We start from the raw sequence: 23,445 nt of genomic DNA on the forward strand, positions 1-23,445 counted from the left end.
TAGGCACATGAGTGTAGGCGTCCTGTAGGTCCAGCGAGGCTAGCCAGTCGTTGGGCTGTATCAGGGGCAGGACTGTGCCCAGGGAGTGCATCCGGAAGCGTTCTTTGTGTATGCACTTGTTGAGATGACGGAGGTCCAGGATTGGGCGTTTGCCCTTGTCCTTCTTTGGCACGAGAAAATACCTGGAGTAAAACCCCATGTTGATCTCCTCTGGTGGCACCACCTCTATTGCATCTGCCCGAAGCAGGTCCTCTGCTAGTCGCAGGAGAACAGGCTCGTCTGAAGTTGGGTGCCCCGCCCGCTGCGGTGGTTTTTCTGGAGGGCGGGAGTCGAACCGTATGCGGTATCCCCGTTTGATGATGTTGAGGACCCACTGGTCGGTGGTGATTCTGGACCAGGCACTCACAAACAATCTGATCCTGCCCCCCACTGGCCCCTGCTGGTTCGGGGGGTAGTCAAAGATTCTGCTTTTGCTTTGGGGGGGGCATCTGCCTTTGATTGCCCCTGTCCCTTGGGCGACGCTTGTCCACGTAGGAGTTTCTATATGGCTGGGAGCGTAGGTTCCCAGACTGCTGCCAGCGTGGTGCTGCGGAGTGGCGTCTGTTGGCAGTGAAGGGCTTGCGATTCCTTTGCTGTCTTCGTGGAGGGGCCCAACGTTCTAGGCCGTCAGAAGCGAGGGTTTGAAGGGTGGTGCAGTCGTTTTTAATGCTGTCGACTGTCTCTTTGACCTTGTCGCGAAACAGGTGTTCTCCTGTGCATGGGGCATCCGCAAGGGGCTCGTGGAGGTCCTCGCGGAGCGCCGATGCACGGATCCAGGCCAAGCGCCGTGCTAGGATAGCCGTTCCCCCGATGCGGCTGGATGTCTCGAAGACGTCAAAAACCGCCTTGAAGAGATGCTTGTTGCATTCCCCTTGGTCATGGAGGAGGGATGAGAGAGAGTCCTGTACCGGCTGGGAGGCGAGCTGTAGAGCCTGTTTTATCTTTTTTTGTATGGCCTCCTGGTACAGCATCACCTGGAACTGGTGTGCGGCGATTTGTGCGTTAAGCATCGCGCCCTCGAAGGTCTTTCTCCCCATGGAATCTAGGGTTTTCAGGTCCTTCACAGGCGGACCGTTAGAGGCCGATCGCGCCGTCTTGTGTCTCTTGAGCGCTGAGGCTACCACGATGGAGATGTGTGGCAGCTGCGGTTTGTCAAAACCTGGGACCGGGAGGACCTGGTACTTCGCGCTCAGTTTCTTAGATGTGGGAGGCCCTGAGGAGGGGGTCCGCCAAATCTTGTCTCTGCAGTCAAGGAGGTTCGTATGAACTGGGATCACTACTGGCTGTTTGGGATATTCCAGTGATTGCAGGAGGCCGTCATCCTCTGGCGTGGGTTCTGGTGGTCCCCCCACATGGATCCCAAGGAAGGCAGCGAGTTTCTGGATAAACTTGGGATAGGCTAGGTCCTCCGGTGCTTGTGCCGGGGGCTTCGCTGTCGTCTGTGTTTGAGATGGCGCAGGGGAACGGTCCGAGTTGTAGGCGCTCAAGAAGCTGTCATCGGATTCGTCCCCCGTGTCAATGTCAGCGGCTCTGTTAACTTGTAGAGCTTGGGCGCTGCTCATCTGGGTGCTGGGCTGCTGCAGTGTCTGGGGGGTCCCCTGCTGAGCGAGAAGCTGGGTCAGAAGCTGAACCAGTTGTTGATGGTCAACCCCCTGGCCGGTCGTCTGACGCTCGACCCCCTGGCCGGTCGTCTGACGCTCCAGGTGGGGCATTCCCTCCGTGCAGTCCTTGCGTCGCTTGGTCGGTGGTGAGGATGCAGAAGGGCTGGAGGGAGATGGTGTGCTGTATGGTCGCCTGCTGCTTCTCCCTCTGGATCTGTGTCCTGCAGGAGAGTGGTGATTGTGCCTTCTGTCACCCCTGCTGCGGCTGCGCTGGTGATGGTGGCGGCAAAAAGGCTCCCCCCGGGGAGATCGGGAAGCATCCCGATGCCGAGTGTGCTGGTGGGGGGAGTGCCGATTCCTCTCCCTGCAGCGTGCCTCGTTGTGCCCCGTTCTCAGGCTGCTTGTAGCATCCTGAGTTGATCGGGGAGGAGTGCCCCTGCAATCTCCCTGCCTGCTGATGTCAGGAGGGGTTCCCCGACGAGTTCTCTCTTCAGGGAGGCAGGTCTGGCTGCTGGTTGGCTGGTTGTGCAGGAGGGGCGGACCTGGGCGGCGATCTTCTGCTGCTTGGAGGCATGGCCGATCGGGGATTGGCTCCTCCGTTGCTAGGGGGCGTGTTAGGCCGGTAGCTGGCTGCTCCTCCATTGGTGGGAGGCGTGGCTGCCTGCAGGCTGGTTTCTCCCCAGGCTCCCTTTCCATTTGCTGCTCCCTCATTGCTGGGGGGTGTGGCTTCACGCTGGATCGGGCTGTGGAGGAGCAGAGAGATGGCTTCTCTTCCGGTCCACACGTGGGGGTAAGTGCGAGACCGGGAGGCGCCCCCAGCGATGTGCCCGTTCGGGCAGAGGCCGATGGTGTTCCCGATGACTTCGGGAGGGGGGTGCAGGAGGGAGAACCCCGATCGGCTTCCTGCAGGGGCCGACGGCTAGCGACAGCATGCAGGACCTCCGGGAGAGATTTCTCGACCGGGCAAGTTGCAGTCGGGGAGGGGGTTGACTGAGCCAGGACGTCCTGGAGGCTCCTCACCGGATTCCTCTGTGGATCCCCCGCTGCTACACTCCGATGAGGAAGGCTGCTGGAGGAAGATTCTCGGGCCTCACTTCTCTTCAAGAAGTCTCTCAGTGCCCTCTTCCTTAGCTTGCGTGCCCGTGGAGACAGACGGACGCAGTGCATGCAACACTGTTCCTCGTGTGCTGTGCCCAAGCAGCGAACGCACAGGTCGTGAGGGTCCAGTGTGCTCATCCTTTTCCTGCAGCCCGGACATTTCTTTGATGTTTCTGGCATCTTCAAGATGGTAAGTAGAACAGGTTTTGATTGTAGAAAAATGGAGAGCTGTGGAAAAATCCAACCGATGGGAACGGGTGGAAACTAAAGACTGGGGATTAGGGGGAAGCAGGGGGGAAATGGGTAGGGCTCGGGCATGCCCAGTGGTGCCCGGGCACTGCACATGCTCAGAGAAAAAAAAAAAATCTCTCTGAGCTATTGGAGAGCTTATCCGTAAATTGGGAGCTGTTGGGACAACACCATATGTGGCTGACTCATCCTGCTTGTCCTAGGAGAACTAAGGATTTTAACACTGATGTTGTTATCCATCTGGGAACAAATGACCTGGCCAACAACTCCACACTTGCAGCACAGAAAGCTTTTTGGGAGCTTGGTGAGGGCGTGAAACCTTTTGTAAAGACTTTAGCTTTTTCTGAAATATTGCCTGCATATGGAAAGGGAGAGCAAAAAGTGAAAAACACAGAGGACTTTAATAGATGGCTCAAAGCCTGGTGTCATCAAGAAGGCTTCAGGTACATAGGAGGATGGGGAAATACATGGAAGGACAAGAAGCTATATTGCACTGATGGGCTACATATTACTACAGCAGGAAAAAGAAACCTTGCAGAGAAATTTAGACAATATGTTTCTAGGCATTTAAACCAGAAGATGGGGGTGGTGTATGTATGAAGGACAATTATAGAGACCACCCCTGGCAAAAGAAAAGATGTGATAGTAGTAAAGATTGCAACATAAACAATATCAGCAACTCATTTCTTAGTATTGCAATGGAAAGTGAAACGAAACAAAAATCCATACGAAAAAGGAGATTACCGCTGAAAAATAGCTGGAAAGCGATGACCACAAATGCTCACAGTCTAACCAACAAAGTTCATGATCTGCAAGCCCTGATGTTAGAGGCAGATCTAGATATTGTCACTATCACAGAGACATGGTTCAGTGAATCACATGGATGGGATGCAAACATACCGGGATATAATCTTTTTAGGAAGGACAGAGATGGTCAAAAAGGTGGAGGATAGCTCTCTATGTAAAGATCAATATCCAAGCGACCGAAATGCAAGGACCTGGGGAGAGGAAGAAGCGATATGGATCGCTCTGAAAAGAGAAGATGGAACTTCTATCTACGTGGGTATAGTCTACAGACCTCCGACTCAATCGCAGCAAATTGATAAGGATCTGATTGTGGATATCCAAAAGTTTGGAAGGAAAGAGGAGGTTCTGCTGTTGGGAGATTTCAACCTGCCAAATGCGGACTGGAATGTTCTGTCTGCGGAATCAGAAAGAAGTAGGGAGATTGTGGATGTCTTTCAAGAGGCTCTGTTCAGACAAATGGTGACGGAACCCACAAGGGATTTGGTCCTCACAAATGGAGAGAGTATCTCTAATGTTCGAGTGGATGCTCACCTGGGAAGTAGCAATCATCAAATGGTTTGGTTTGATATAACGGCTAAAGTGGAGAGTGGCCGCACGTTACTTAAAGTCCTAGATTTCAAACGTACGGATTTTAATGCAATGGGAGAATATCTGAAGAAAGAGCTGTTAGGATGGGAGGACATAAGAGAAGTGGAAAGACAGTGGTCTAAGCTGAAAGGAGCGATAAAAATGGCTACGGACCTTTATGTGAAGAAAATCAATAAAAACAAGAGAGAAAGGAAGCCGATATGGTTCTCCAAACTAGTGGTGGAGAAAATAAAGGCGAAAGAGTTGGCATTCGTGAAATATAAAAAACCCCAAGAAGAAGAGTGCAGAAAGGACTACAGGGTGAAACTGAAAGAAGTCAAGAGAGAGATATGTCTGGCGAAAGCACAGGCGGAAGAACAAATGGCTAAAAATGTAAAAAAGGGAGACAAAATTTTTTTCAGATATATTAGTGAAAGGAGGAAGATGAAAAATGGAATTGCTAAACTAAAAGATGCTGGAAATCGATTTATGGAGATTGATGAGGAAAAAGCAAATGTGCTAAACAAATACTTCTGTTCTGTGTTCACAGAAGAAAATTCTGGAGAAGGACCGAGATTGTCTGGCAAAGTTACACGAGAAAATGGAGTAGATTCTGCGCCGTTCACAGAGGAGAGTGTTTATGAAACTGAAGGTGGACAAAGCGATGGGACCAGACGGGATCTAAGGGAGCTCAGAGAGGTTCTGGCGAGTCCTATTAAAGACTTGTTCAACAAATCTCTGAAGACGGGAGTGATTCCTGAGGATTGGAGGAGAGCGGATGTGGTACCTATTCATAAAAGTGGTCACAGGATGAAGCAGGAAACTACAGGCCTCACTTGAATTGTTGGAAAAATAATGGAAGTGTTGCTGAAAGAAAGGATAGTGTACTTCCTTGAATCTAATGGGTTACAGGATCTGAGGCAACATGGCTTTACAAAAGGTAAATCGTGCCAAACGAACCTGATTTAATTTTTTGATTGGGTGACCAGAGAGCTGGAGGACATATGCTAGATGTAATTTACTTAGATTTCAGCAAAGCCTTTGATTCAGTTCCTCATAAGAAGCTGTTGAACAAACTTGAAGGGCTGAAGTTAGGACCCAGAGTGGTGAACTGGGTTAAAAACTGGCTGTCGGACATACGCCAGAGGGTGGTGGTTAATGGAAGTTGCTCAGAGGAAGGAAAGGTGAGTAGTGGAGTCCCTCAGGGTTCGGTGCTGGGGCCAATCCTGTTCAATATGTTTGTGAGTGACATTGCTGAAGGGTTAGAAGGAAAAGTGTGCCTTTTTGCAGATGATACCAAGATTTGTAACAGAGTAGACACCGAACAGGGAGTGGAGAATATGAAAAAGGATCTGCAAAAGTTAGAGGAATGGTCTAATGCCTGGCAACTAAAATTCAATGCAAAGAAATGCAGAGTAATGCATTTGGGGATTAATAATCGGAAGGAACCGTATATGTTGGGAGGAGAAAAGCTGATATGCATGGACGGGGAGAGGGACCTTGGGGTGATAGTGTCTGAAGATCTAAAGGCGAAAAAACAGTGTGACAAGGCAGTGGCTGCTGCCAGAAGGATGCTGGGCTGTATAAAGAGAGGCGTAGCCAGTAGAAGGAAGAAGGTGTTGATGCCCCTGTACAAGTCATTGATAAGGCCCCACTTGGAGTATTGTGTTCAGTTTTGGAGACCGTATCTGGCGAAGGACGTAAGAAGACTTGAAGCGGTCCAGAGGAGGGCGACGAAAATGATAGGAGGCTTGCGCCAGAAGACGTATGAGGAGAGACTGGAAGCCCTGAATATGTATACCCTAGAGGAAAGGAGAGACAGGGGAGATATGATTCAGACGTTCAAATACTTGAAGGGTATTAACGTAGAGCATAATCTTTTCCAGAGAAAGGAAAATGGTAAAACCAGAGGACATAATTTGAGGTTGAGGGGTGGTAGATTCAAAGACAATGTTAGGAAATTCTACTTTACGGAGAGGGTAGTGGATGCCTGGAATGTGCTCCTGAGAGAGGTGGTGGAGAGTAAAACTGTGACTGAGTTCAAAGAAGCGTGGGATGAACACAGAGGATCTAGAATCAGAAAATAATATTAAAAATTGAACTAAGGCCAGTACTGGGCAGACTTGCACGGTCTGTGTCTGTGTATGGCCGTTTGGTGGAGGATGGGCTGGAGTGGCCATTTGGTCTGTGTCTATATATGGCCATTTGGTGGAGGATGGGCTGGGGTGGGCTTAAATGGCCGGGAGGGTGTAGATGGGCTGGAGTAGGTTTTAACGGAGATTTCAGTAGTAGGAACCCAAGTACAGTACCGGGTAGAGCTTTGGATTCTTGCCCAGAAATAGCTAAGAAGAAAAAATTAAAAAAATTTAAATTGAATCAGGTTGGGCAGACTGGATGGACCATTCGGGTCTTTATCTGCCGTCCTCTACTATGTTACTATGTTTCTGGAAGAGCGTATTCCGAAAGGATGTATTCCACCTTAACCAGTGTGAAACCAGGCTGCTGGCACTAATGTTTAAAAAGGAGATAGAGCAACTTTTAAACTAAGAAGGGCAAGAAAGCCGACAGTCAAGCCGACAGTTGCCCAGGAGCAGATGGAGTGGTGTAGAGTATCCTTGAAGGACACTGTTGAATCAAAACATTTAGAGAGTCTAAATAGAGAGGTTTCAATAATAGTGAAAGAAAACCAAGAGTGCCTAAGTGGGAAGCAGAGTAAAGATGTCAAGTCAGCAGCCTTTAGATAACAAGGAAAAAACACAATTTGAAATGTCTGTATACAAATGTTAAAAGTCTAAAAAAAAAAAGTAGGAGAGTTAGAGTATATAGCAATGAATGATGAAGTAAGTATAATAGGCATCTCAGAGACCTGGTGGAAGAAAGACAATAAATAGGACCCTGTGTTACCTGGATACAAATTATATTGCAATGATAGAGTAAATCTTATTGGAGGGGGGGGGGGGGGAGATTGTGCTCTATGTTTAAAGAGGGAATTGAGTCAAACAAAATAAATATTCTGTACAACACAGATAGAAATGTGGAATCCATATGGATAGAAATTCCATGTGTAAAGGGAAGAAATATATGGGCTGGGTTTACTACCGTCCCCGGGACAGAATGAGCAGACAAATGAAATGTTTTCAGAAATTAGGAAAGCTGGCAAATTGGGCAACAGTATAATAGGTGATTTCAACTACTCAGATAATCATAAGAGAATGAGTGAGTTTTATTATCAAAATTCATATAGGGCCACCACTCATGCATATATATATACACTAAACAGCCATACTTCATACTTTCAATATCTCCAAAATCATCAGTACATGCCCCTATGATAACCCCACATGAAAAAAGAAAGAGCAATGAGAGAAAAGACCTCAGAGAGGCTTCATAGGTTAGAAAAAAACTCTAATTATGCACTCTTCTTTTCTTGGATATCACTAAATGGGAACTTATTGTACTAATGTCTATATTTCCATACAGGTAATAATAATAATTTATTTCTTGTATACCGCCAGACCAGTAAAAGGATCTAGGAGGTTCACAGCAAGATAAGGCTGAACATCCAGCCGATTTACAATACAAGAAAAGCTATTTCAGGAAAATACATAATACCTGTAGATTAAAAGTATTAACATTAGCTATCAAAAACAGTGCACAGTCCACCAAAAATTTCAAAACCAATACTTAGCTTGCATTCCTGATTCTTCTCAGTCGCCACATTTTAAACCTTCTTCTGTTTTTTCTACTCTCCCTGTGACTTACTCCTCCAATTTCCCAACTAGTGATACATCTTCCAAGATCTGTGACTCATTTATACCAACGAAATAAGCCTTAAATAGTAGAAGGTTTAAAATGCGGCGACCGAGAAGAATCGGGAATGCAAGCTAAGTATTGATTTTGAAATGGCCAAGCGTTGGCGTTTACACATGTAAGTTGGTATTTTGGACCCTAGAGTGGTAAGGCGCTGAATTTATAAACGGCACCTAACTCCTAGGCGTAAATAGTGGCACCGGTAGACATTGGAAACCTTAGGCGCACTCCCATTTAGGCCAGGGTTTTCTTGGCCTAAATGAGCGTCCCTAAGTTAGGCGCTTACCTACGCCTAAGTTAAACCATTCCTAAAATCTGCCCCTAGCCACACTTACTTGCTGATAGGCACCTCAGAGTAGATGTCTACCTCGAAGTGGTAGGTGCCTACCAGCTAATTAATCCCCCTCCCCTTTTATTAAGCCATGGTAGAGATTTCTGCCGCTACCCGGAGTGCTAAATGCTCTGACACTCATTGTAAAAGAGGGCCTAATTTGTAGAATTTTATAAATTTGTTTTTTAATGGTGCTTCAATAATCAACTCCACTTAAGCCAATTAAAAAAATTGTTAGGTACCTCCTTGGTGCACCGATTTAGGCGCTTAACATTAGAAGTCATTTGTAGAATCTGGGCGTAAGTGCTGACACACAAACAGATATGTATGCCATTTTGGAAACACACACATCCCCCTCCCCTCAACCTTTACTTATCTGCTTACACTGTTGACCTTGTTTTCTTTTTTTTTCTTCTCTTTTTTGCTTTCCCATTTAAATTGTTATTTTGAACCGCTTGGTTAGCTTAAGACCTGTGTTATCAGGGCTAGCGTTAAGGGGAAGCAAATAGGGCAGCTGCCCTGGGCCCCACAGCTCCAGGAGGTTCCTGTGTGCTGGGATGTCCTTCCTTTCTCCCCGTCCGATATAGAAGCACCCCTCATTTTTTAAAATGCAAAGGGGTCGCCAGCGTGGCAGCAGTTCTCTAGCACTGTCTGCGGCTTCCCCAGCGCTGTTTATCTGACGCAATCTGCCCAAGCAGAAACAGGAATTTACAACAGAAAGGGCGGACTGTGGCAGAGGAATAGCGCTGGGGAAACATCGAGCGGCACTAGAGAATTGCTGCCATGCAAGCGACCCCTTTGCATTTTAAAATGTGAGGGGGGGCTTCAGAACAGGATGGGAAGAAGGGAAGGACATCCCAGCCCATGGGGGCCCCCTGGCACAGCTGATTTTTAAATGAAGGGAGGGATGCCGAATGGGAGGGTGTGGAATGGTGGACAAGGGAATGGTTGGGGGGAAGGAAGAGATGCTGGATGGGAGGGCATTTCATAGGTAGGGAAATCAGGGAAGGGGGCAGGGAGGAGAGGAATTAGAGGCCCAGCAGCCCAGGGTGTTATATAGATGGTTTAGCAACAATAAAGTGCACTTCAGCTTGAACATGGTCAGATCCTACGCTTGCACAATACCCTCAGATTCTATATATGGTGCTCAAATTTGCATGCCCCAATTTGGCGCACATCGGGCATATTCCACAATTGCTCTTGCAACTTAATTGACAAATGAGTAGTTAATTGGCAGTAACTGGGCATTATAAATTAATAAAATTAATTAATAATCAATTATTGTCATTAATTGGCAACGATTACACTTTACACGCACATCTTCCTAGTCGGGATTCTATAAAGATGTGCACGTAAATTTTCTCTGTGAATCTGAAAAGGGGGCACGGCCATGGGAAGGGGAGGGGCAGCTCGGGGAAATTCTTAGAAATTGCTCGCAGTACTATAGACTATGGCAGATTCACGCTTAATTGAGGCGCAAGCATTTATACCAGGTTTTAGTTGGTGTAAACCTTTGCGCAGATTCCGGCACTAAGCACTATTCTATAAACAGTGCCCAAATTTGGGTGCCTTAAATTTTTCAAGTACCTTTCTTATTTCTAATCTTAATGTATATTTTCTGTAAACCGCTTAGAACCTAACGGATGTAGCGGTATATAAGAAATAAATTACATTACATTACATTACATTAAAACAAGGGTTGTTCAAAAAGTTTCCCGTACTTTCATATTTTCGCAGGAAATGGTTGGAGTGGGAGAAGTGGTAAGAGGGTATGTCATAGAATGTCATGTGACTAGTCAGTCAGGCAAAACAGGGCGATTATTTGGAAAAGTGATGTACTGTAATTTGCTTTTCAGATATTTAATAAATACTGTATATACTCGAATATAAGTCGATCTGAATATAAGTCGAGACCCCCATTTTTCCCCCCAAAAGGAGGAAAAATGGTTGACTCGAATATATGATGGGGGCTTAATATTCAAGTGCCATGCCCTGCCAGGATCTGCACCCAGTGTCCCCTCCCTCACGCCCTCCCCTGCCAGGTTCTGCATTCAGCCCCCCTCCCTGCCAAGTTCTGCACCCAGTCCCCTTCCCTCCCTGCCCTGCAAAGCTCTGCACTCAGTACTGCAACGAAGCCCCCTTCCCTGTCAGGCTCTGAACACTGTCCCCCCTCCCTGCCAGGCTCTATACCCTGTCCCACCTTCCTTCCCTGTACCCTCTTCCCACTAAAAAGAGCCAAACTGATCAGTGATGTCAGAATGGCTTGATTGACCCATACTTCCCTCTGCCCTCCAACCCAGCCAGCAGATTAACCCTTACCCCATACCCTTAACTGAAACCACCTAGTGGTAGGCCGGGACAGGAGGGATCCCTCCCATCTTCTGCCCCAGCCGACACTATTAATTACCACCTTCCCTCCCTCGTGTACTTGTTCCCTGGTGGTCCAGTGGTGTGAAAAGAATAGGTCCCAATTACTGCCCCGCACTCTCTCTCCGTCATTAGCAAGACAGATGCATCTGGGGACAATATCTTAGAGACAAGAAACTCCCAAACATGTCCATTTTATTGTCAGCTCTACAACCCTTTTATATCATTTTACATGAATCAGTGTTGTCAGCATATGACGTAAATGCAAACCATATATGGACACAGATCACATGAAACTTTAAAGAAATAACAAGCATCTTTCTATCTAAAGGCCAAAGTTTAAAGGTGCTTTGGTCAGCAGAGCCTTTTTCTTTATCTAAAGCTTCTTGCAAATACAGCTATGAAAACAATTGAATTCACTTCACAACAAGATAAGAACACACATCTTCTCAAACATAAAATGGCCTTGTAGTATTTCAGCAAGAGAAGGCAAACAGTGTCTGGATTTACAGCTTCAAACATAGCATAAGGAAAACTACAAGATACATGATACGTGTCCCTTCATGGTGTATCCCTCTTGCCGATTGCAAAGGTAGTAGCTAGTGGCGCACCCGAGCCCACACGCAGGAACAAGCTTTTCGTGCCAGCCCTGTACCGCTCCTTGAAAGGCTGCTGCCAGTTCTCGTGGGATTCGTGGTTCTCACGGCTCTCACGGCAGCCTATCAAGGAGCATTGCAGGGCCGGCGGGAGCACGAAAAGCTCGCTCCTGCATGCCAGCCCTGGTGCGCCGCTGGCTACTACCTTTGCAATCGGCAGGAGGGATACACTGCTGGACCACCAGGGAACAGATACGCGAGGGAAGGAAGGAGGGAGGGTGGTAATTATAAGTGTTGGCCAGGGCAGGAGACAAGAGGGATCCCTCCTGTCCCAGCCTAAGGCAGGCCTGCAGGAAGTCTGGGAGGGTTTCGGGTGGTCACTAGGGGATGACCCTAATATAGGAAAAGACCCCCATTTTTGGGCCATTTTTGTGGCCCAAAAAATCTCATCTTATATTCGAGTATATATGGTAGTGTTTAAAAAAATAAAAGTGCAAAAACCTTTTGAAGATCCCTCGTAGAGTAGCGCTTAGGGCTCATTGTTTTTGGCATCCAAATATGGGCGCCATTTACATAATCCAATCCATAAGTTATAGCTTATTATAAGTTATGCATTAAAGTACATAGCATATGTGATAGAACCTAAATATCGGTGTGCAAAGGCCAGCCTACACTCTATAATGGAATCGGGATGCCAAGATGTTGTTGTAGACTTCAAATGCCTAACTCAGGGGAGATATGATAGAGGTCTATAAAATGCTGAGTGGAGTGGAATGGGTAGATGTGAATCACTTGTTTACTCTATTCAAGTATACTAGGACTAAGGGGCATGTGATGAAGCTACTAAGTAATAGATTTAAAACAAACCTGAGAAAATATTTCTCAACACAACATGTAATTAATCTCTGGAATTGGTTGCTGGAGAATGTGGTGAAAGCAGTTAGCTTAGGGTTTTGGTATTGTTGTAGAGATAGAAGCGACAGGCCTTAGCAGTTTGTCGGATGTGCATAGAAAATAAGGGGTCGGAATCGAAAACAACTCCAAGGTTGCGCGCAGAGGAGACTGGAACGATGACAGTATTATTTAAAATCTGTTTTACTCCTTGGAATCTTGCCAGGTACTTATGACCTGGATTGGCTACTGTTGGAAGAGGATACTGGGCTTGATGGACCTTAGCTCTGGCCCAGTATGGCAATTCTTATGTTCTTAAGTTTTGCCCCTGGAATGTCTAATCTCTACCCCCATCCTGTTGCATTCTATGTGTATAGCATGATCAGATCTGTGGCTATTGTCCTTCTCTTTCCCTCCTCAGTGAACAGCCTGGGCATCAGTGATGACCTGAAGGAAAAATTGCAAGATGTGATGGTGGACCGCCATAAGGTGGCCCTGGGGAAGACCCTCGGAGAAGGTGAGCTTCCTTGCTAGGAGTTGACCTAAGTGTTTTTTTAAAATTTAACTCATTCATTGTAACTGAAATCTGTACCATAGAATTATCATCATATGACGTGAATATGTTCTTTACACAATTCTGAACACCTTTTAACTTTTATTTTAATTTTTTGAGCTAGCCGTTTCCTTTCGCTCCTTTGGACCCTGGCTCACTTGGATCGAGGGCTGGGATCAATGCTCCTTCTGAGATCTGGCCAAGTGCATGCAAATGTTTTTTCCATGTGAGCAACAAGTTCTAAAAACCAACAATTTTCCAGATTTGCAAGTATTTTAGTGAGCAACCATGTAAAATCTATGAGCAACACTCGTAGAATAAGTGAGTGATTGCTCACTCGCTCCACTTGGAAGGAACCTAGGCTGGGTTCTAGCAACCTGAACCTTCCTTCACAGCTACCCAAGATTTTTTTCCCCTCTCTTTTGTATCTCTCTCTGCCCCACTTGTTCATTGTGGCCATAGTTCATTGGCCTGTGTTCTCTGGAATTCAACCACATATCTGAATCTAGTCACTAGGTGTTGCCAGTGGTATAGTGAGGGTAGGAGGCATCCAGGGTAGTGGTGCCCCCCCCCACCCTCTTCGCTGCCCCCTCCCCATGCCATACTTACACCCTCCTTTCTCCCCCATATGTCTTTAAATCTTCATCAGCACGAGCAACTTCTCTGGCCTGCTGCTCATGCCGAGTTGGCTTTCCCTCTGATGTCACTTCCTGACCTCATGACCCGGAAGTGATTTCAGAAGGGAGCCAGGCTGGCGCAAGCAGCACGCCAGAGAAGTTACTTGCACTGACAAAGATTTAAAGAGGTACGATGAGGGGAAGGGAGGGGCATAGGGGGTGAAGAGGTGCCAGCACCCCCACCAAGATTGTGCCCGGGGCCATCCACCTCCCTTGCCCCCTCCTCCCCTTTACTACGCCACCAGGTGTTGCCCTTGAGTGATAATCAGCCTCCCTCTCCTCCACTCTTTTCCCAGAGGCTGCGGATGCTGACTTGTTAACATCTTTTACTCCACCCAACCTAGAAAGTCGAAGACCTAATTTGGAGATCAAATCGGGGCCTTTTGCAACTACTGAACCACTAGACTGGCCCTTGACTTTACCTATTTCATAGGGACAGAGGCAGAGCTGGTGCAAGGGTAGTGAGCACTGCTTTAATTAATTTTTAGGTCCCTAGCCTGCAGCCCCTCTGGAACTTTAATTAAACTAAACAATCATTATTATATAAACATCCCATAAAAACGTAGGTTAAAATATGTGCTGATCTTAGAGTTAGTGTTAGGATCTATTGTCTTGCTTTGAGTGCAGCTGCTCCAAAGAAGCTGCTGCTCTAGGTGACCACCTAGTCTGACTTAATCCTTGGGCCAGCCCTGGACACAGAGGAAAAAGAAATTTAACTTAACAAAAAATAGGTTTACCAGATTTTCCGGACAAATATCCAGACCTAGGTGACCTGTCAAAAGCACACTTTGGCATGTCGACAATCCAGCGGCAACATTTGCATGCAGGGCATATGCACTTCGCCGCTTCCGCTGCTTTTAAACCTTTCCATTAGTGTTGTGAAGGGGAGTGTGGGGGGAAAACCCCCCCACTACATTTACAAGTCTTTGTGCTCCCATTGGGGGGATGTGGGGGGGGGGAACTCCTGAAAAGCAAAAACGGAAAGGAGAACAGGAGTTTTCAGTGTACTTGGGGGGTTCCCCCAAAATCCCCCCCATGGGAAATGCAAGGACTTCTAAATGTAGTGGGGGTTTTCCCCCCCACCCCCACCCCTCACAGCGCTAACAGAAAGCCTTCAAAGTAGCGGAAGTGGGGGCACGCATATGTCCTGCGTGCATATGTCACTGTGGGATTGTTGGCACACCAAAGTAAGGCACACTTTTGACGGTGTACCTAGACCCTTGGCCCCGCCCCCCCCCCCGAGTCACATCCTGTTTCACCCCCAGGCCCACCCTCTCAACCTGTTCACTTGTTGGGAGGGCATCTGCGCATGCGCTGGTGTGACACAATGATGTCACACACATGCACGCATACACCCGACATCACCTCGTTGCAGATGCAGATGCCGTCCTGACATCGCTGCTAGCTGGAAGCTTTTCAAAACCCGGACAAAGTGCCGGATTTTGAAAAGCCGTCAGGGCCCCTGGACATGTCCTCGAAAAGGAGGACATATCCGGGGAAATCCAGATATCTGGTAAGAGAGCTTTGATTGCCTTCCCTTCCCCTGTAGCACACAGGCAGAACGTTTTTGCTCCTCTGTGTGTTTTCTAAGAACACCAGAGAGAACTATAATTTCCAGTCTTTCCTGCTGTCCACACTTTGGCTGTGCAAGAATAGTCGAAGGTGCCTGGAGCTGGAATCTTTCCAAAGCCCTCTGGGATAGGTCAGCTGTTGAAGGAAATCCTGCCGGAAAGTATTCAGAGCAATAGCTGGTCCTGAGAGGCTGGAAATGAGAACTTAACTTTTCCCCTGCCGTCTGTGAGGGGAGGAAGGCAAGCAGTTGGAGTATTTATTTTTCCCACCTAACCAGATACCAATTTTTTGAGAGAAGAAAGAAAAGGAGAGAGTTTCCTGGAAGTGACTCAGGATAGGGGTATCCCAGGGAATGGAAAGCAAGTACCGTATTATCTCATGTATAATGTGCTGCCGTGTATAATGCGCACCCTGACTTTTTAAAAATAACGTTAAAAAAAAACTGTATACCTATGTATAATGTGCAGGCATAATTGTCAATGTCCCTTTAATTTAAATGCAGCACAGCATGAGCTATATATGTTAAATCTTTGACAAGTGTACAATTACTGGATAGGGAATTTAAATTCGGAACACATTGAACTACCTGTAAGTATTACATATGAGCTCTAGACATTATATTCTATAAATTACAAACATTAAAGTAATACCATAGGTAATTCAACACCTTCTGACCGAGCCCAGTTATCACGGTGTGTATACCTATGTATAATATGCACCCAGAGTTTGACATTTCTTTGGATGGAAAATAAGTGCGCATTATACACGAGATAATACGGTAACTGGTTTTGCAGTTAGCATCAGAAAATGAGAAGAAATGATCCAGCATGTTAAGGGAGCAATGAGGAGAAGAGGAGACTGACAGTGAAGCCAGAGCTGTAACTAGGAAGTAGGCCTGAAGAGCAGCCACTTGGGATGGAAAGCCCATGGAAGGTGGGAAAAATGACTGACATGCAGCCCTGATCCAACTAGGGTTACCAGATGTCTGGGAAAACTTGGACATGTCCGGATGGGTTTCCAAAAGCCGGCAGTTTGTTTGAGTTTTGTAAGGCCCCCAGTTCAGGACCACGTCTGGTAAGCTTACGAGCATGCGCAGATGTGATGTGATGATGTCATACACATGCAGAACGGGGCATGACTTGGGGGCAGAACAAGGCGGAGCCACTGAAAGTGCACTCTCAGAATGAAGCAAATGTGGCTCCACTCTCTTGACACATTGATCAGGGACCCTTTCCAGGGATAGATGAATGACATTTGGAACCTCAGGAAGAGACTCTCCTACCAAATTTCATCCAAATGTATTCATAGAAGAGGGCACCAATGTGTGTATGGACAGGCGCACTGACAACAATAGATGATTTTACAACAGAGAGGTGAGAGGTGGGTCTAACCAAAACTAGTTTGTAGGGGCTGCAGTTAATTCAGAATACCATGGCTAGGTTGATTTTTGGCAAGGGTAAATTGGCTTCTGATATCTTCTAGAATACTCTTCAACTGTTCCTGTTTAACTTTCAAGAGTCTATTTGGTATATGCTCTTCACTTAAGAACATAAGAAGTTGCCTCTGCTGAGTCAGACAAGAGGTCCATCGCGCCCAGCAGTCCGCACCCGCGGTGGCCCATCAGGCCCATGACCTGTATGGTGATCATTGTCTGAACCCTTAAATCCCCTTGGTCTCTATCTATACTCTCTCTATATCCCATCTCTACCTCTATCTGTATCCCTCAATCCCCCTATCTTTCAGGAATTTATCTAATCCTTCTTTAAAACCCTGTAGTGTACTCTGTCCTATCACAACCTCCGGCAGTGCGTTCCATGTGTCCACCACCCTCTGAGTGAAAAAGAACTTCCTAGCATTGGTTCTAAACCTGTCCCCTTTCAGCTTCTCTGAGTGCCCCCTTGTACTTGTGGTCCCCATTAGTCTGAAGAATCTATCTCTGTCTACCTTCTCGATACCTCTCTTGATCTTGAAAGTCACTATAGAGCCTGGGCCAATCAGGCCTTAGATTAAGTGAGGATGGGCGGACCCGCTATGCCTAAGGCCTGATTGGTCCAGGCTTCTAGAACCTGGGCCAATCAGGCCTTAGGCTTCGGCGGGATGGGCTGGGAAGGGGCGGGCCTGCCTCATTTCGATGAGGCGGGCCTGCCTGCTGGACGGGCAAGACCCGTCTGGCCAAAAGAAAAGGTTAGTTTGGTGAGGTGGAGGTTTGGAGGCTTTTAGCGCGGGGGGGGGGGGGGGGGGCGGAGGGGGTGCGTCTTCTGGCAGGAGGGATTGGGCACCCTCCTGCCAGCGATCGGTAGTGTCGGGGGGGCATCTTCTGGCAGGAGGGTTTGGGCACCCTCCTGCCAGCGATCAGTAGTGTCGGGGGGGGCGGTCGGTAGTGTCGGGGGGTATCTTCTGGCAGGAGGGTTTGGGCACCCTCCTGCCGGCAATCGGACAGGTGGCCGCGGCCCGCTATACTTATAGCGGAAGAGAGATCCCTTGCCGCAATAAGTATAGCGGCCGCGTCTACTTACAATGTAGACCAGCATTTTGTTGGCCTACATTGTAAGCGTCTCTTCCTCTACTAGGGAGGCCCTAGGCGAGCTTAGGCGTCTTGCGGGCCTCCCTAGGCTCCCGGAGGCACCTTCAATATAGGCGGCCTGCCTGGGGAGCATTTTTTTAAAAAAACGTGCATCCCGATTGGCTGATTAGACAGCTGTTGGACGCCTACAGCTGCATAAAATCGGGACGCACTTTGTAGAATCAGGGCCTGAGTGTGCACACACTTCAGCCACCACCGATTCCCATCTCAAATTTCGGTCCAGCTTGTCAGAGTCCACTGATCAAGTCTTCGCAAAGGGCCAGCCCATATCAAACCAAGAAACTTTTGCATTTGCCTTCATTGAACACAAAAGGTTAATAATATCCATTAATCTGTGAAATATAAGTGTCACTCAAATCCATTGGCCACAGAGCATGAAAAAGGAACTGGTGTCTTGGGGATTGGTATGACGGTGTCTAGTTTGACATTAAATTTAATCTGTGGTTCATGAGATGTTGAAAAAAAAAGGGGGGGGGGAGATGAATCCAATAAGCTCCAGCCCATTCAGGGAGGAGGGAGGCATTAGGGACAGGGAAGTTTATGTAAGAGATTAAATAGGTCCCTCTTGACAACAGATGTTGGCACTGTAAAACCAAAGTGGGAATTTTGTCACATATATTTCAATGTACAATGTTCCAACAATATTGGTCAGATGTTTGGCAGAAGATTACAGAGATACCAAATGTACGGGAAGATATCTTCTATATATATAAAATTGGATGTATGTATGTATGTGCCGCGATCACGCAAAAACGGCTTGACTGATTTGAACGAAACTTGGTATGCAGATCCCTCACTACCCGGGATGATATGTTCTGGGGGTCTCGCGGCCCACCTGCACACGTGGGCGGAGCTACAAACAGATAATCAGATTTCACCCATTCATGTCAATGGAAAAAATGTAAAGAGCTGCCAACGCAAAAACGGCTTGCCCGGTTTGAACGAAACTTGGTATGCCGATCCCTCACTACCTGGGGTGATATGTTCTGGGTGTCTCACGGCCCTCCTGCACATGTGGGCGGAGCTACAAACATAAAATCAGATTTCTCCCATTCATGTCAATGGAAAAAATGTAAAACAGCTGCCAACGCAAAAACGGCTTGCCCGATTTGAACGAAACTTGCTATGCAGATCCCTCACTACCTGGGGTGATATGTTCTGGGGGTATCGCGGCCAACCTGCACACCTGGGCGGAGCTACAAACAGAAAATCAGATTTCACCCATTCATGTCAATGGAACAAATGTAAAAACTGCCTCCGCAAAACCGGCTTGCCCGATTTGAACGAAACTTGGTATGCGGATCCCTCACTACCCGGGATGATATGTTCTGGGGGTCTCGTGGCCCAACTGCACACGTGGGCGGAGCTACAAACAGAACATCAGATTTCACCCATTCATGTCAATGGAAAAAATATAAAAAGCTGCCATTCTCACAGTAATTCACAAACGGCTTGACCGATTTGAACAAAACTTGGTATGCAGATCCCTCACTACCTGGGGTGATATGTTCTGGGGGTCTCGCGGCCCACCTGCACACGTGGGAGGAGCTACAAACAGAAAATCTGATTTCACCCATTCAAGTCAATGGTAAAAATGTAAAAAGCTGTGGGACCGATTTGAACGAAACTTGATATGCAGATCCCTCACTACCTGGGGTGATATGTTCTGGGGGGTCTCCCTGCCCACCTGCACACGTGGGCGGAGCTACAAACAGAAAATCAGATTTCACCCTTTCATGTCAATGGAAAAAATGTAAAGAGCTGCCATTCTCACAGTAATTCAAAAACGGCTTGACCGATTTGACCGAAACTTGGTATGCAGATCCCTCACTACCTGGGGTGATATGTTCTGGGGGTCTCGTGGCCCACCTGCACACGTGGGCGGAGCTACAAACAGAAATCAGATTTCACTCATTCATGTCAATGGAAAAAATGTAAAAAGCTGCCATTCTCACAGTAATTCCAACTACCTGGTGTGATATGTTCTGGGGGTCTCGCGGCCCACCTGCACACGTGGGCGGAGCTACAAACAGAACATCAGATTTCACCCATTCATGTCAATGGAAAAAAAGTAAAACGCTGCCATTCTCACAGTAATTCAAAAACGGCTTGACCGATTTGAACGAAACTTGGTATGCAGATCCCTCACTACCTGGGGTGATATGTTCTGGGGGTCTCGCGGCCCACCTGCACACGTGGGTGGAGCTACAAACAGAAAATCAGATTTCACCCATTCATGTCAATGGAAAAATGTAAAAAGCTGCCATTCCCACAGTAATTCCAACTACCTGGGGTGATATGTCCTGGGGGTCTCGTGGCCCACCTGCACACGTGGGCGGAGCTACAAACAGAACATCAGATTTCACCCATTCATGTCAATGGAAAAAATGTAAAAAGCTGCCATTCTCACAGTAAATCTAAAATGGCTTGACCGATTTGGACGAAACTTGGTATGCAGATCCCTCACTAACTGGGGTGATATGTTCTGGGGGTCTCTTCACCCAATAATTTATATGTTCTTGCTCCTGGAGGTGAAACTAAAAATGTTGTTTATAATCAAGTTTTGTGTTAGTTGTATTGTATTCATTTTGTCAAATATTTCACATTATAATTTGAATATTGTACTTTTTATAAAGCTGTAAAAAAATAATTTCATTCACCACTATAAAGTATCTTTATTTGAATCCATTTACAGTGTTATTGCTATAATTAAATACCCGTGCAACGCCGGGGCATCAGCTAGTTACCTATAAATTCTGAAGTCTTTTGGGCTTAGTAATTCACTACGAAAGAAGAAAGCAATTTTTTGTTGTTGATTTTTGATAACAATTAAATTTGGCTGTATGTGTTATAAGCAAAACAACTCCTCCAAAAAAATTCAAAAAAGTTGCAAAAGATACTAAATAGAAGCCACAAACAGCAGCAAAAAGGTCTAATAGACTTTCAAAATAACTCACTCTGTCTCAGGCACTGAATTAACAATGAATGTCAAGGATCAGCTAAGGGAGAAAAATCTCCAACGCTCACACATTCAGGTGAAGGTCTAATAACCTCCACCTGCACAACATCATCGGGTCCCTCCTGAGTGCACAAACCAACCAAATAATCAAGTGAGCAAATTATAAGTGATAATAATAAATCACATTTTCACAGTGCCAAAAAAGAAAACAACCAGAGTGAGGTACTTTGAAAGTCCCCCAACCGACTCCCAGGAAAACTAAAGCAGACTTAGCTTGCAGACAAAGTCCGAAGATGAAATGGCGGGGCAACAAAACCCACTGCCAAAGTCTACCAGCCCGGTTTTGGAGACTCTGGGTCCCTTCCTCAGGAACCTGTAGGGTTGAATGGACAGCAATCATTCAGCCACGAGCGGCAACAGAAGCAGGGCGGAAAGGCAGGAGAGGTCGGGGCGGCAAGGCAGGAGAGGTTGGGGCTGAAAGGCAGGAGAAGTCTGGGTGGCAAGGCAGGAGAAGTCGGCAGAGAGCAGGAAAGGTCGTGAGCGACTGGTCCCCACCATGCCATTTCCCCTCATTTGCATGTGTGGATCAGAATCGGATTGGCCACCAGGTTAGTGAATCGGCGTCGCAAAGACGTCACAAACCGATTGGTACATGATTGGTAAGCTTTGTGAATCTAGCCCTTAGTGACTTACAGTGCTTCATACAGACAAGCATCTTCGCAGCAGCCCCTCCCCTTAACCTGTCCTCCCCAAACCCCAACCCTAGATCTTAAAAAAGGACTTCTCAATATACTTCTCAATATACACAGGATAGTATTACTTTCTGACAAATGTTCTATTCCATGTCCCCCACTCAGCCCATTCTCTCTCACTCAACCCTATTTGATTACCATAGCCCCCCTGTGCCCCCTCCCCAACCTTTCTTAACCCTAAACCTATCCAAACAAGAGAGAGAGATGCCATCAGTGCCCGGTTACTTCATAGTACCCAATTTACTGCAAGTCATTCAATAAAAAGCTACGCCCCCCTCGGGTGAAGGGTTTGCACATAAGGGTCTCAAATTTTCAAAAAGAGGTATTTCCCTCTCCGGGACCCTCTGACGTCACTGGCCTCCCAGACTGTCAACTGATTCAACTGATTATGCCAAAGTCAATAGGTTGAGACTTTCTTCCAGTCCAGTTTTGTAGCATGCATTTGCGGGCGAACAAGTTCATTTTACGGCATAGCATCCTAGGACCCCAAGAGATCCAGCCACACAAGCCCCTCAGTAAAAGGTTGTGTATTCAAAAGATTTCTTAACAAAAGTTTTAGTAGTTTGATCTTAAATTCTTCTTCTTACCAGGCCTTTAATAGATTGTTAAAAATTTCTCTGTTTGATAAATATGCGTAATCTAGATAAGTTAATTTCTTAATGTTATATTGCTTTGTGGTGTAAATTCGCTGTGTTTTTACAGTTCTTACCTCTTATTGTAAACCGCACTGAACCATAAGGTATTGCAGTATATAAATAAATTTATTATTATTAAAGTAGTGACTAATAATTTGGAGACGAACACCATTTTGTACAGGAAATATGAAGGAGCTGCAGATGAGAAAAGAAAAATGGGACAATTATATCTAGGCTTACTAGATGTCCGGGAAAACCCGGACATTTCCTCTTTTTAGAGGACTGTGAGAGATTTGCAAAATCCGGCAGGTTTTGGAAGGCCTCAAGCTCGGGTTCACGTCTGTAGAGCCTCAGCGCATGCGCGAATATTGACATGATGTCACATGCATGCACATGATGTCATCACATCAACATCTGCAGATGCATGGAGGATCTCCAGACGCAGCTAGGAGAAGAAGATACACGAGGTTCATGTAGTGGTGGAGTTGGAGGTGGAACGGGGCGAAGAAATGTTTTCTCTTTTTTTAAAGAGGAAATCTAGTAATCTTAATTTTTGAGGTAAGTTTGACAGGAAAAGAACTGCAACCGAAATTGTCTTCATTCTGGATAGACTTTATGGAACTTCTGGATGTATTTAAAACAATATTTTGACTGCTGATGCAGGCATTTGCATCAAAACACAACACCATGTCAAGAACTTCTTTCAAATATTTTCTATTTGGAGACGTAAACTAGGTACTTACTGGTCTATTGTTTAATGACCAATAAAGTTTGGCTGTTTTCAATTCCTTTTGGTGTTTTTTCCACACCAGGCTGTCTATAATAAGTCAGTTGGTCTACCATTACACCCTTTTGTTGGTGTGTTTGTTTGTTCATAGGGGAATCTTTCTTCTTTTGTTTTTTGCCTATTAGGAGATACGGGAAATATTGGATTCATATACTGTTTGGTAGAGTCATGGTAGTGTTGAATTTAAAGCTATTGGTACCTTATTGTTTGCATTTGTAATAAAAGTTAATAAAAACATTTCAGCTAAAAGAGATAAATATATATTTCCCTTTAGACCTTCTTCCCATCTTCTTTAACTATCATGATTTTGTTTTCTAGGAGAGTTTGGTTCAGTAATGGAAGGCCAACTGAATCAAGATGACTATCTCCTTAAAGTGGCCGTGAAGACCATGAAAAGTAAGGATTAGTTATTTTCTTATACTGTCGAAGCAGTGGAATAGGTTAGTGAGGAGTTCACAGTTGGCACAAGACCCTGAATATGACGTATACCTAGAAGGGCCATAAAAGTTTCTAGCTCTGACATTGCTCTTGCGTATTTTATTAAAATTGAAGGAACAAGATTGGCTTTTT

General features: G+C 46.3%; 1 protein-coding gene across 5 annotated transcripts in view; it reads left to right on the forward strand.

The window, feature by feature from the left end:
- The window catches only part of AXL (AXL receptor tyrosine kinase), a 246,106-nt gene that overhangs the window by 190,343 nt on the left and 32,318 nt on the right, over window positions 1–23,445 (forward strand). For all 5 annotated transcript variants that reach the window (XM_033956315.1, XM_033956312.1, XM_033956314.1 and 2 more), the window contains 2 exons: window positions 12,778–12,873; window positions 23,194–23,271. In XM_033956315.1, coding sequence (XP_033812206.1) covers window positions 12,778–12,873; window positions 23,194–23,271 — 174 coding nt within the window. The remainder of the gene's footprint in view (window positions 1–12,777; window positions 12,874–23,193; window positions 23,272–23,445) is intronic.

This window comes from Geotrypetes seraphini, chromosome 8 (assembly GCF_902459505.1).
Source record: "Geotrypetes seraphini chromosome 8, aGeoSer1.1, whole genome shotgun sequence".
Classification (NCBI taxonomy): Eukaryota; Metazoa; Chordata; class Amphibia; order Gymnophiona; family Dermophiidae; genus Geotrypetes; species Geotrypetes seraphini.